General features: G+C 29.7%; 1 protein-coding gene across 5 annotated transcripts in view; it reads right to left on the reverse strand.

Moving 5' to 3' along the window:
- Positions 1-9,958, reverse strand: part of LOC130895141 (protein kinase C-binding protein NELL2-like) — a 66,032-nt gene extending 56,074 nt beyond the window's left edge. For all 5 annotated transcript variants that reach the window (XM_057802310.1, XM_057802309.1, XM_057802308.1 and 2 more), the window contains exon 1: positions 9,620-9,958. In XM_057802310.1, the coding sequence (XP_057658293.1) occupies positions 9,620-9,668 (49 nt within the window). In that variant the 5' untranslated portion in view covers positions 9,669-9,958. The remainder of the gene's footprint in view (positions 1-9,619) is intronic.
- Positions 9,959-16,056: the final 6,098 nt, after the last annotated feature.

Consider the following 16,056-nt stretch of genomic DNA (forward strand, 5'->3'; position numbering starts at 1 on the left):
GTTCATGTTATTTTTCGATTTGTCGTTTTAAAAATCAATGGAAACTATCAAGAAAGTATAATCATACTTTGTAACAGTAAACCACTGAGCTGGATACATTTCAAATTGGATTATTGACGATGGATTTTACATTTAATTCAAAGTTAGCTAATTTTATTATAAAGTAATGTCACAAACGACAAATGTTTTGAAATCGAACGGATCTAATCATTATTTTACGCGAGAATGAACTTTTAGAGTTGATAACGGTTGTCGCCTGTCAAATTGGCCGTCATCTATCATTTTCATAACCGTAACTTCGATGATTTGACTCGATGTTAACTAATCCCAAGATTTGACGAAAAAATCGTAATTTTTCGTGCCGTTTTACTTCGCGACTTGGACCTGAATCCATACAAAATACAACTGATCACAGAACTTAAAGTAAACCATAGACAACATCATGTATTCGCTGAATGAGCTCTGGAGCAGTTTGCTTTTTACATTTTTACATTTATTGACACATTTGTAAAAACGTCGTTACATATTGGCGCCAAAATATGATTCAATCAGCTGATATTGATTTAAAAATGGCCGTCGTGGGGCAAACAAACGCTTTTTCCGTAAGTTTTTGTGTGGTTTATTAATTTATTCGTTAGATTTTAACCTTCTTATTTACAATTTCTACTTAAAAAATACGAAACGTGGATTTGTTGGTATTTTTTGAGTAAGCAAAATTCAATAACCTTGTACTTTTCATTTTTGCAACCTTGGAAAGTATTCACTCATGTTTTTCAAAAGTTTGAATGCAAATATATATAGTTTTCTCTAAAAATGTTCGTTTTAATACCAAAAAATAACAAAAACAATGCAAAACAACTCGGAAATAAACAAAAAAGAACTCGGATTAATGCGATGAAATCGATTGTTTACCCCACGTCCGCCATTTTGACGTAGATCAGCTGTTTTTCTTGAAATGCGCAATTATTCGATAGACAAGAGTGAGAACTGTCATTTATTATAAATATTTTCTCACGAATCGAAAGATTTTGAGAAAGTTGCATTATAAATTAGTTAAAAACTATTACAAATTAATATCAACCTAAACAATTTCCTGTTTCTTGCTATTTCGACAAATTACGAGAATTAAATTACATACATTTTGATGTCAGCATAGCTGACTTGAAAGAAATTGAAACTTTTCGAGGTAAAAGTGGTTTTTTTGTCGTGTTAAATAATTGTAACCAGTATATACTTTTCGTTTTTCGCATATCAGTTTAAAACGTGTCAAGTCATTATGTTTTATCGTGTACTGAAAAAGTAAAACATACGAGGAAATTTTTTATACCGTAAAATCCCGAAAGTAGCCCCCCTATAATCGGGATTTTTTGAAAACATTATCCCCAAAAAGTGCTAAAAAAGATAAATAATATAAAAAATTTAAAATGTAACTAAAAACGATCGTGATATTTGCGTGATGGCGCCATCTTTCAACGAAAAAAGGTTTCAACACTCAACCAATGAAATTTGACTACAAAAAATTGTACGGGGCGAGAAAAAGGGGCGGTTATATTCGAGGCGGGGCTATTTTTGGGATTTTACGATAATTCACGATTCCTAGTTTTATTTTTCATATGGAAATTCTCTAAAAAACCGGTTAATATCGGAAGTTATTGGGAAAAGTTGTTTAAAATCAACAACACGTTTCGAAAACAGTTGGGACGTATTCGATCATCCTCAATACAGTCCGGAACTCGCTCCTAGGTCACTTAAAATCTTTCTACATGGTTGAAAACCGTCGCGATTCATCATTATATCGAAGAAGTGTTTTAATTAAATATAACGTACAAATTCTGAGTATTTTTTTACATTTGGATACAGTTCGACTGTAATGACCTTCCCTTATCCGATTATTTTATGAAATAATGTTGGACCGCTGTGTCCCTATTATCCTGTTGCCTTTGAAACCTTAAGGTCGTCACTGCAGGATACTTTTCTCGGTTGATATGAAGAAATTTCTAAATTACTTGCATTTCAAGGTTGTAAAAACATTTCTTTTCAATTACGGATAAATTACGCGGAAATTTCTTTTCGAATAACAATGGGGAGTTGATTGTAACTGTTCCTGATACAGGATTATACCTTAAAAAGCAGGGAGATGTATGCAGTACCGTATTTAATAAATTAAAAATGGAAACTATAATTTAATGCATAAAGTTAGCGATTTTTTTATCAATTTCTTTATTCTGAGTTCAATTCTGTTCAAAAATGGCTGTTTTAATTGTAATTTGAATTAAAATTACTTATTTAATTTTAAATTGGACCAAAAATGGCTTTTACAAATTTGGTTTGGACTAAAAATGGATGTTTTGAGCATAATTTTGTGTTTGCAAAATTTAGATTGTACAAAACATACTTTTTTAACTACTAAATGAAAAAAATGGCTTCACTGTCTTTGTTTTTGTCGAAAAGTAGTTTTTTTTTATTCCATTTGGACAGAAATTGCTTTTCAAGATTTGAATTGGACCAAAATTACATTCCCAAACATAATTTCACAAAAATAATGGCTTTTCTATATCAATTTTTGACAAGGGTTGCATAAAAATTGACTTTCCAAATTCGTTATGGACAAAAAATGGCCTTTCTATATCAATTCTTCACAAATATTGCACAAAAATTGACTTTCCAAAGTTAATTTGGACAAAAAATGGCCTTTCTATATCAATTTTTCACAAATATTGCACAAAAATTGACTTTCCAAAGTTAATTTGGACAAAAAATGGCCTTTCTATATCAATTTTTCACAAATATTGCACAAAAATTGACTTTCCAAAGTTAATTTGGACAAAAAATGGCCTTTCTATATCAATTCTTCACAAATATTGCACAAAAATTGACTTTCCAAAGTTAATTTGGACAAAAAATGGCCTTTCTATATCAATTCTTCACAAATATTGCACAAAAATTGACTTTCCAAAGTTAATTTTGACAAAAAATGGCCTTTCTATATCAATTCTTCACAAATATAGCACAAAAATTGACTTTCCAAAGTTAATTTTGACAAAAAATGGCCTTTCTATATCAATTTTTCACAAATATTGCACAAAAATTGACTTTCCAAAGTTAATTTGGACAAAAAATGGCCTTTCTATATCAATTTTTCACAAATATTGCACAAAAATTGACTTTTTAAAGTTAATTTGGACAAAAAATGGCCTTTCTATATCAATTTTTCACAAATATTGCACAAAAATTGACTTTCCAAAGTTAATTTGGACAAAAAATGGCCTTTCTATATCAATTTTTCACAAATATTGCACAAAAATTGACTTTCCAAAGTTAATTTGGACAAAAAATGGCCTTTCTATATCAATTTTTCACAAATATTGCACAAAAATTGACTTTCCAAAGTTAATTTTGACAAAAAATGGCCTTTCTATATCAATTTTTCACAAATATTGCACAAAAATTGACTTTCCAAAGTTAATTTGGACAAAAAATGGCCTTTCTATATCAATTCTTCACAAATATTGCACAAAAATTGACTTTTCAAAGTTAATTTTGACAAAAAATGGCCTTTCTATATTAATAATGATTTCTTCAACTCAATTCTATCAAAAATAGTTTTTCTCAATGAAATTTGGACAACAATTGATTATTAATGACCTTCCCAAATTTAATTCTGACAAAAATGGCTTTTTCACCGCCATCTCATCAAAAAATGTTTATTCTGATTCGGATTTCTCAAATCAAATTAGAACTAAAACCCACTGTAATATCAGCCATATTACAAAACCTACTTAACCAATATTCACAAAACTGTACGGTAAAAAAGAAGAAGAAAATGAGGACGTAAGTACACACGAGATAAAAGACATTCACCAATAAATAAGAAGAGGTAAACGTTTTCGAAATAGCAATAAGATAATCTAATATTACGTAAAGTATCACAAACAAGCGCATTTTAATCGATCGTGTTGTAAGCTATTTTAGAAATTCCTATTCCGCATGAAATAACACTTTTTAGACGAACCACAGTCTAGTCGGCTGATTACTCCAATATTTACAATTCGAAAAAGATTTTGGCATATTATTTTCGGTCAACTGCATAAATAAAATCTGGGATTTATTTATAAAACACACAGATATTTTGACGATAAACCTGGCAGACGTTTTGCTACAATAGAATCCGATACAAAATTTCTATATTTTTAAATATACAGGGTTAACATAAAGTTACGCACACATTTAAACGCCATCGATAGTTTTTTAAATAGGACGCTGCAATTCGCAGAGTTTTCGTTCTACAAGTTGTAAAAGTTGACGTAAGTACCATTTTTTGAATGTTTTGAGGTAAGATTAAGTTACCTAGGTGGCCACTTCATTGATCCACGTCTCCCGAACTACCTTCGTTCAAATATTGAGACGGCCATTTTGTGAGTTCGACATCTTGTTGGAATCAACCGCCCTAACGATTCGTTACTATTTTCTAATGACTGTAAAATCAATTTTTGGCAGTAGAAAGATTTCTACAGGTTTGTATCGAAGAACTTGTGGTTTACGGAACAAATTATTGGTTTTGTGAAGGATTTAATCAAAAATTTTTGTTTGTTTCTTGTAAAAGTGTGTGTATCACAGTTTTTGGTACCTTGACCCTTCCAATTTAATCCGCATTGAACTTGAATACTAGATAGAATCGGTTTACTATAGACGGTGGCAAAAATTACGAAAGAAAATATCCCGCGGCGCTTTTCAAGGGAAAAACTCAGAGAAAAGGATAATTGGGTTTCGTTAAATGTATATATAACGATCTAAATAACCCTGATTACAAGTAATCACGGTAGCTATTGAATAAATATTTATTAAAAAAATATATTTTTTACGTAGTAACGAAAATTTTGTTACGAGGTTCATAACAATGATTCCGTGACCGTTTCTATAAATTTAATTCTTATTTATCGAAAGATTCAGTTATTAGAATTAAAATTGATCATTATCAAAACCAAAAATGAACCAAAAGTTAAAAAAAAAATAGAGAAATAATTCGTTTTTGAACAAAAAACTATAAAAAAAAACTTAAATCAATAAAATTTGACAACCAATAATAAAACTTAACCTTAAAATATTTTCGATTCGTTCTTGAATCAATTTGTTCGGTTAAATGTCTTCAGAACACGAATATCGTTGTACGTTTCGAGACGGAAGCTATTGGCATAAATTTTCGAGCCATCGACTTTATATTACAGCCATAAGATCGATTTGAGGAAAACTCAAAACGTTATTTTATTCAAACTCTAATAAATAAATAAAAAACCGTATGTCATTAATTTTGTTTTACCCTGTAGTATCAATAAACTATTTGATAAACAATAAATCGGTTTTAATTGGCCCAGTTTCGGCAAAACAAAGAGACGATAGTCGTTAAATTGAAATTATTCTGGGAAGCCGCAACATCGTTAGGGAATCTTTCAAATTCCACTCGTATTGCCTCATCCGCACACAGGACCGTACTCTAAAATAATTGAAAATAATTTTACACCGAAATAATTCGTAAAAAAAATTTATTTTCAAGTAATTATTTAAATCATTCTTAAGAGAAAGATTTAGGCTAAAAAAGTACTTTATGCGCGAGTTACTAGTCCAAGTTTCTGCTCAATTCTGGGTCTGTATTCAGTTGAGAATCCTTGGAAATCGAGCTACAGATTTACGAACAACTCCTTGCTGTTTCGTCCAAGAGAAATCTGAAAAATTTGGTTGAAATGTAAATTTCGTTCTCCAAATCCACCAATAACTGATTTGGTGATCGTAATTGCTATCAAAAATTCAAATGCAATCATCCAGTCTTCCATTACACCAAATGAGAAACTTGTACACCCAGAAACGTGTACGAAGTTTCAATGTTAGAATCAGAGGTGTCCTGGAAGTGTATTAATGAAGAGATACGGACAAAGTGCGAGAGCCCGAGAAGGTTTTAGTTGGTAAGATTTGCTGAAATTACTGAAATTTAGAAAAAAAACCGATTACTGCAACAAAAATTTAATATATTTATCGTTATTGTGAAGATCGATATGTGAGTCGGTCCTGTCCTGTTTTAAAAATTCATTCACCTATTAACATCCCCGTGTCCGCGAAATCATACCACCGCGAATTCAGACAGATATTTTGGCAAAAAAATATCAGACATCGATTTTGCCTCCCGATGGAAAAAAAGAATTTCTTAGAATTGAAATTTGCGACGGCCAATGTAGCAATAAAAAATAAACGACGATGTTGAATATATGGGAAAATTTAAAAAAAAAATACATTAAATTTACTTATCGGAAGGCAGTTTATTTACAATTATGCGTGTATATTGGATCCTGAGAAAGTATTTTCCGAAATAGTCAAAAACGATTTGTTAAATTAAACGAATTACGTTTCGAATCGTTTCTTCATCCACCTTATAGTCCAGATATGTATCCCAGTGACTACTAGCTCAAATGAAGAAGCAATAGCTTAAACTGAGGCTTATTTTGAATTTATTTGAGTTTGAATCATAAAATGCCAATTTTCAACATAATTAACCATGGAAAACCAATTTTCATTCATAAAAACTATTTTTTGGCCAATTTTAATCAATGAAATGCCAATTTGCATTCAGATAAACCATTTTTTGGTCAATTTGAATCGTAAAATGCCAATTTTCAACCTAATTAACCATGGAAAACCAATTTTAATCCATAAAAACCATTTTTTGGCCAATTTTGATTAATGGAATGCCAATTATTAATCAGAAAAACCATTTTTTGTCAATTTGATTCATAAAATGTCAATTTTCAAAATAATTAACCATGAAAACCAATTTTTGCTCATAAAAAACATTTTTTGGCCAATTTGAATTAATAGAATGCCAATTTTTATTCAGAAAAAAATATTTTTGGCCAATTTTAATTCAGGTAAACCATTTTTTGGTCAATTTGAATCATAAAATGCCAATTTTCAATCTAATTAACCATGGAAAACCAATTTTCATTCATAAAAAACATTTTTTGACCAAGTTGAATTAATGGAATGCCAATTTTTAATCAGAAAAACCATTTTTTGGCCAATTTGAATCATAACATGCCAATTTTCAACCTAATTAAATAATGAAAACCAATTTTCATTCATAAAAAACATTTCTGGGCAATTTGAATTAATGGAATGCCAATTTTTATTCAGAAAAAAACATTTTTGGCCAATTTTAATTCAGATAAACCATTTTTTGGTCAATTTGAATTATAAAATGCCAATTTTCAATCTAATTAACCATGGAAAACCAATTTTCATTCATAAAAAACATTTTTTGACCAAGTTGAATTAATGGAATGCCAATTTTTAATCAGAAAAACCATTTTTTGGCCAATTTGAATCATAACATGCCAATTTTCAACCTAATTAACTATTGAAAACCAATTTTCATTCACAAAAAACATTTCTGGGCAATTTGAATTAATGGAATGCCAATTTTTATTCAGAAAAAAACATTTTTGGCCAATTTTAATTCAGATAAACCATTTTTTGGTTAATTTGAATTATAAAATGCCAATTTTCAATCTAATTAACCATGGAAAACCAATTTTCATTCATAAAAAACATTTTTTGACCAAGTTGAATTAATGGAATGCCAATTTTTAATCAGAAAAACCATTTTTTGGCCAATTTGAATCATAACATGCCAATTTTCAACCTAATTAACTATTGAAAACCAATTTTCATTCACAAAAAACATTTCTGGGCAATTTGAATTAATGGAATGCCAATTTTTATTCAGAAAAAACCATTTTTTGGTCAATTTTAATACAGATAAACCATTTTTTGGTCAATATGAATCATAAAATGCCAATTTTCAACCTAATTAACCATGTAAAACCAATTTTCATTCATAAAAAACATTTCTGGCCAATTTGAATTAATGGAATGCCAATTTTTAATCAGAAAAACCATTTTTTGTCAATTTGGATCATAAAATGTCAATTTTCAACGTAATTAACCATGGAAAACCAATTTTCGTTCATAGAAAACATTTTTTTTCCAATTTGAATTAATGGAATGCCAATTTTTATTCAGAAAAAACCATTTTTTGACCAATTTTAATTCAGATAAACCATTTTTTGGTCAATTTGAATTATAAAATGCCAATTTTCAACCTAATTAACCATGGAAAACCAATTTTCATTCATAAAAAACATTTTTTGACCAATTTGAATTAATGGAATGCCAATTTTTAATCAGAAAAACCATTTTTTGGCCAATTTGAATCATAACATGCCAATTTTCAACCTAATTAAATAATGAAAACCAATTTTCATTCATAAAAAATATTTCTGGGCAATTTGAATTAATGGAATGCCAATTTTTATTCAGGAAAAACCATTTTTTGGTAAATGTCAATACAGATAAACCATTTTTTGGCCAATTTGAATCATAACATGCCAATTTTCAACCTAATTAAATAATGAAAACCAATTTTCATTCATACAAAACATTTCTGGCCAATTTTAATTAACGGAATGCCAATTTTTAATCATAAAAACCATTTTTTGGTCAATATGAATCATAAAATGCCAATTTTCATCCTAATTAATTATGGAAAACCAATTTCCATTCATAAAAATCAATTTTTGGCCAATTTTAATTAATAGAATGCGATTATTTTGAAGAAAAAAACAAATTCTTCTACAAGCACGACATCGAAAAGCTTTGGAGGGATCGAATTGCTCTTGAAGGAGATTAAAAATCCAAAAAATCACTTAAACTAAACCTCAACAAAGCACTAGTAACAAAGATTACGATCAAATAAAGAATTTGAGTTTCCCGGAAACGAAACCTGCAGCTCCAGATGATTTATAGATAAAATCCGTTATCGGTGATTAACCAGTGCGAGGTTTGAGCAAATTTTACATCCAAGGGCTTATCAGTATCAGTTTCATTATAAATCCTGCTTAACATTGAACAGGACAACGTCCACGTTGTTCAATATGACGATTCAATCAGATCTTCGGAATATATTTGAACTGTATCGGTTTAATGGAATTTTTATTATCCATTTCATCTTCTACAATAAGCAATGATCTTGGATCTTGCAGCAAAAGGAATAGATAAGAAACCACCATCATAATTTGCATAATTTTGCAAAATTTTGCAATTTAAGTTTCTTGTACATCCTCAAGCGATGTTTCTACGGTATTGGTTCGTTATTTTATCATATTGGTGACTTTTTAATCTGTTTGATTAACATTGAGATGTTTGTCCTACACTAGATTTTAGTTTATTGAAATGGACAAACATCCCAATATTTAGAAAACAGATTAAACGGTCATCAGTACGAAAATTTAATTATAAAAACGTTTAATTATCAAGAAAATGATTTTTCTTTCTTGTATTTCAAATTGAATGTCGAAAAATTGTTATAAAATTGCGCTGTATATGTGATAATTTGGAAAATTTTGGCAAGAACTGACTTTTCCACTAAAAAATTAACAAAATCGGGTTTTAAATGTTTATAAAACATATGAAAAGATAATATTTGAATATGAATTCGGGGGAAAAACATATTATTTTGGAAAAAAGTTGAATGGAAACGGTGCGGAAAGAAAAATAAGGAAAAACGTGTCCTTACCTGAGGCTAGCCACAGCAGGGTGGTCCAAGCCGTTACCAAAAAGGCCATGGCCTATTTCCGTGGCCCACGAAAAAAATTGGTTAGCCCGAGGGAGAACCCCCGGTCGTACGGCCCATTTTTTCGGGCCGCAGCAGCACCCTCACGCGCGATACTGACAAATGACAATCGAAACCCCCTATGAAACACACTCTTACACACCTTTCTCGACGGCGAGTACGGGGCGAGTCGGCGAAATTTCAATCGTCTCTGTTGGTAACACACATGGTTACTGGATGAAATTTACCAAAAATAAGTAAAGCGCACGCACCTCTTTCACCGCCAGCTTGATCGACACTACTGAAAACGCTGAAATGCGGCGCGCCGTGAAAAATATTTGATAGGGGTCGTTACGAGGGATACGTTATTTTGGAACGGTTATTTTTCCGTCGAAAACGCAACTATCCAGATGGATGATGCGCGTATTTAACAAAAAATCCGGTGAAATTAATCGGGGGACGATGGTTTTTGAAATTGCCATTTTAGATGGAATTCCGTCTAAATAAAGACAATTTTTGATCAAAATGAGTTTGGAAAAACCAAATTTTCGTCCAAATTGAATATGAAAAAGTCATATGATGTAATCACCCCTGGAAAAGTCAGTTCATTTTGAATCAATTCGTGGTTAAGTTCAAAATAACCAAATTTTGATGAAATCGTGATTTAAATAGTAATTTTTGATCTAATTATCATGGAATAAGTCAATTTTTGACCGAATAAAATCTATAAATTTCATTCTTGAATGTTAGTTACGAATGGAAAAGCCAATTTTCATTTCGAAAAACCATTTTTTTGGTCAATTTGAAACATAAAATGCCAATTTTCAACCTAATTAACCATGGAAAACCAATTTTAGTTCATAAAAACCATTTTCTGGACAATTTTAATCAATGGAATGCCCATTTTTATTCAGAAAAACTATTTTTTGGCCAATTTTCATTTCGAAAAACCATTTTTTTCTCAATTTGAATCATAAAATGCCAATTTTCAACCTAGTTAACCATGGAAAACCAATTTTCGTTCATAAAAACCATTTTCTGGACAATTTTAATTAATGGAATGCCCATTTTTATTCAGAAAAACTATTTTTTGGCCAATTTTCATTTCAAAAAACCATTTTTCTCTCAATTTGAATCATAAAATGCTAATTTTCAACCTAATTAACCATGGAAAACCAATTTTCGTTCATAAAAACCATTTTCTGGACAATTTTAATTAATGGAATGCCCATTTTTATTCAGAAAAACTATTTTTTGGCCAATTTTCATTTCAAAAAACCATTTTTCTCTCAATTTGAATCATAAAATGCTAATTTTCAACCTAATTAACCATGGAAAACCAATTTTCGTTCATAAAAACCATTTTCTGGACAACTTTAATTAATAGAATGCCCATTTTTATTCAGAAAAACTATTTTTTGGCCAATTTTCATTTCGAAAAACCATTTTTCTCTCAATTTGAATCATAAAATGCTAATTTTCAACCTAATTAACCATGGAAAACCAATTTTCGTTCATAAAAACCATTTTCTGGACAATTTTAATTAATAGAATGCCCATTTTTATTCAGAAAAACTATTTTTTGGCCAATTTTCATTTCGAAAAACCATTTTTCTCTCAATTTGAATCATAAAATGCTAATTTTCAACCTAATTAACTATGGAAAACCAATTTTCGTTCATAAAAACCATTTTCTGGACAATTTTAATTAATGGAATGCCCATTTTTATTCAGAAAAACTATTTTTTGGCCAATTTTCATTTCGAAAAACCATTTTTCTCTCAATTTGAATCATAAAATGCTAATTTTCAACCTAATTAACTATGGAAAACCAATTTTCGTTCATAAAAACCATTTTCTGGACAATTTTAATTAATGGAATGCCCATTTTTATTCAGAAAAACTATTTTTTGGCCAATTTTCATTTCGAAAAACCATTTTTTTGTCAATTTGAATCATAAAATGCCAATTTTCAACCTAATTAACTATGGAAAACCAATTTTCATTCATGAAAACCATTTTTTGGACAATTTTAATTAATGGAATGCCAATTTTCATTCAGAAAAACCCTTTTTTGACCAATGTGAATTGTTAAATGCCAATTTTCGACCTATTTAAACATGAAAAGCCAATTTTCGACTTTTTTAACTATGAAACGCCAATTTTCGGTTGGAAAAACCAATTTCAATTATTAAATGACAATTTTCAATCTAACTAACCAAGAAAAAGCCAAATAAAAGCAGATTTATAGTAAATTTTCGCTGGTAAAATCAAATTTTTCGTATGCCCTGAAATGAGGCAATTTTTCAGCAAATCAAATGTTTGAAACACGCTGTTATCTCAATTAAATATAGAAAAACCAATTTTTGAGCATTGTGAGTTTATAAAAGTTAATTTTTCACTATTGTATGTTCATAAAACCTGATTTTTGATAATTTTTAGTTGTAAAAAAAACCAATTTCTCCTAAATCAATTAATAAAAATACGTAAAAGCCAATTTTTACAAAAGATATAAAATCATTTTCACCAAATTAAAATAAGTAAATAGAAAAGCCAAATTTGAAAAATAATTTCTGTAAAATTTAATTTTTATCCAAATTAAACCGATAAAACCAATTTTTTGACCGTTTCAAGTTCAAAAAAAGCCAATTTTTGAGCACTGCAACTTTAGATAAACAATTTTTTGACAATTGTTAGTTTGAAAAAGCCAATTTTTGTACAATGTACAGTAAGGGAGGCCAATTTTCTCTAAACTCAATTAATAAAAACACGAAAAAGCCAATTATGACCAAATAAAACTAATAAAAATTAGTTTTTTTTATCAAATTAAGTTCATAAACTGATGAAAGTTAATTTTTTGACCAATTTTCACGAAATTCTACTAAGTAATTACAAGTTTTCACCAAAATGAAATTAGAAAAACCTTTTCTGATCAAATTACATGCATAAATTCCAATTTTTGACATTTTTTGGTTTAGAAAAGTCATTTTCCAACCCAAACCAATCACGAAAAATGAATTTTGGTCTTTTAATTCAATTTTCAACTAATAATCAAAAAAAAAATGATTTTTCCGAGAATTACGTCCATAAGATTAGATTTTGGATTAAATTAAATTCAGAATAATCAATTTTGGATCAGATATAACTCGAAAAAAACGATTTTCGATATAAAACCAGAATTATTACACTAAGAAAACTGAAATTAAACTAAAAAAAATAATATTCAAACGGAAAAGCCAGAAAATGGACTTACTCAAATAACTGTGTCTTTAATAATGTTGTTTTCACTGTTTATAAGTCTTAAATGCTATTTAATTAAAATAATGAGTCAGTTTTCACAGTAATTAATAAATTATTCTTTGAAACTCGACAAGTTTTTACATAAAACTACTTTTCATAATTGACATATGAAGGTTATGAAAGATGTGACGTTTCCTAATGTCAATGAATGACTTAAAATGTAACAAATAAATTATTAAAAACCAAACAATAACATTATTTTAACTAACGGTTATTTTTTCAAGTAGATTTTTCCCATCTCTATTAAAAGCACTGCACGAAATTACTATGAGAGCCAACGCACGTTGCGCAGTCGTCCAACACCGCGGCATGTTGAGGCGTCGCGGTGCCGACGAATTTTGAAACGCCGGTATCCTGTGAAAATCAACCTTTTTTTCCATTGTACGAAAACAGAATCTCCAATAAATATTATACAAATCGGACATACTAAAACGACAACTCTAGGTTTACATTTAATCACACATAACCTACAAAACTTTTACACTAAACGTATTCCGATATTTTTTCATTCAAATTTAATTTAAACTTGAGATTTAACTAATAATTTCACTAGTTAACGCGATCGTTCCGGTTCGCCGAACTTATTTGACCACCTGTGTCCATTGTACGATCTGTATCTGCAGTGACGGTCAATGGCAGCGTCGAATCCAAGCTGCTGCAATATAATTTGTTTCTATAATCATTTATGACGAATAAAAATCAAAAACACGCTGAATTCGGAAGCAATTCAAAACCCAATTCAAGTCTCTTTATTAATGAGTCAAAGGCGCCCCAAAACCGTCGAAACGTTGCTGAAATTGGGCATAAAACGTCAAAGTTTGAATCTTTAAGTTATAAATTGCCAGTTTCAAAGATTTTTTTGTGATATTTTTTTGTTAATAATTCAATCGTTAAGATGGTTATCTCAAATTTCTTTTTTATTATCTGAAGATAGGAAATGACATTCGCATTCTGCACACATTTTGGTTTCGTGCTCACTGACACGTCTGTCAAAAGCAGTTCTCACTTCCTCCACTGACACGTCTGTCAAAAACCCTAACCTAACCAAGAAACTTCGCTAAAAAAGAAGAAATTAGTGAAAGTAGCGAATGTCTTTTATATTATCTAAGTTTGTTCAATAAAATAAATAATTCGAACATTTCCACAAGCAAATTATTGAATCATTTATTGTAATATCACGATCAGGTGAATTTAAAATATATTTTTGTAATATTTAGTATGAATAAATATTCACTTTGAGTTGTGATATTTTTATTTCGTTCCCTTTGGTGCCTCTACTGACGTAGGTACACCTTGCATGTTCATTTACCCCACGTAATAATTCATGAGGGGTTGCTAGAAATTTTTGATGTCGTAACTGGGATACAAAAAATCCTAATTCATTCCAAACAATGACCTTAATAATATCAGTTGTCCGTAGAATAGTAAATAACAACACGTCTACTGAATTATTTATACAAATAATTGATTTTCCTAAAGTTGCTACGAAAATAGTATTGAGGTTAATAACTTTGAGGTTAAAAAACGTCGAGGTGTGTGTAATTATATTTAAACGAAAGTTTGAAACACCTTGTACATACCCTCGAGTTTTATTTATCTTTTAAATAACCCAAATAATCGTTAAGAAAAAACTTTCGACATCTGTATTTATACACATTAATCCGAAATAATAATTTGAGGATTTTATTTTCTGAAATATAAGACACAGTCGAATGCCTTCGAACCATCTGGTCACCATCGGAGGGTGCCACCTGTCTAATAATAATCGCTGAAGTGTGTAGAGTCCTTACTGGAAGCAGATAACGGCTTCTTTGAGGTATAGGATCCGACACGTGCCATATCGGAAGACTCGTGAAACACATATGTCTACAAGCTATCAATATTTCAAGTCTAATTTTCTAATTAAATACAAAACTGCAAAAGGCACATCTGAGCTGACGCGTGAAAATATAAACGGTAAACAAATATTTGTTTTGTAAGAAATGGGGTGTCATTTTACTCAATTTATAACCGGCGGAAGGTCTGAAAGAGAGAAATATCAAATACGAGGGTTGTCTGGAAATTTCAATGATGCTTCATAATCTCCGATTACTATTTTATCTATTTGGAAACTGCACTGGAACTGTACTGAACTGGACGAGTGCAGGTTATTTCATGAGTGTATAGAATTAGTTCGATCGGATACATAGAACAATATAGTGCAGAGTAGTGCATTTGTTGATTGTTGTATTTGAGGTTATTTAATGTCATTCAGATCTTGTAATATTAACAATAAATAAAAACGATTTAGTACTTTTTGATATTTGTACAGCCACCGTTTCCAGATTACACTTGTTGCACTGCACTGAATCCCCTAGTGAAAGCAGTAGAGTAAACTGGGTGAACTAGTTCTCTTGCACTGCTATAAAGAACGCTTTAGTGTACACTTCCTGAACTAGTTCTGCCAATGCAAACAAACATTTTGTTAATGTTTGAATTTGATTTTTTTTTCAATTCAATTTAAATATAAATCAAAATATTCAACTAAGTTTTCTACAGATTAAATTTCGTAAATCTGATTATCTATTCACTGCTTTACATCCCTAAATCTACTGTGAATTAATTTTGGCATATATTTGGCTGGTCGAATGGATTTGAAATTACTCGATGACAATTATATCTCGTACACTTGAATCGTTGCGTTCGGAACAATGGGCAAATAATATCCGGTGGAATGTTTGTAACACAATAGGGCTCACTATTGAACCCTTTATCGCATATACGGAATGTTCGTACAAAGTTAGATACGATCTATATAAATGAAAACAATATATTCATCTTAACGATTCAAAGCAACATGTATATCTACAATTTGTTCATATTGAATACTGAAGGTATTCCATACTTTTATGTAACTAAAATGTTTATATATATATATATATATATATATATATATATATATATATATATATATATATATATATATATATATATATATATATATATATGTATATTTAAAGAATACTATACTACTTAATATTTATATTAATTTCTTATATTTGAAACTTAATATATTAATGACGTCATGAACTATTCCTTAATATAACTATCTAAAAATTGCC

The sequence above is a fragment of the Diorhabda carinulata genome, chromosome 6, assembly GCF_026250575.1.
Source record: "Diorhabda carinulata isolate Delta chromosome 6, icDioCari1.1, whole genome shotgun sequence".
Taxonomy (NCBI): domain Eukaryota; kingdom Metazoa; phylum Arthropoda; class Insecta; order Coleoptera; family Chrysomelidae; genus Diorhabda; species Diorhabda carinulata.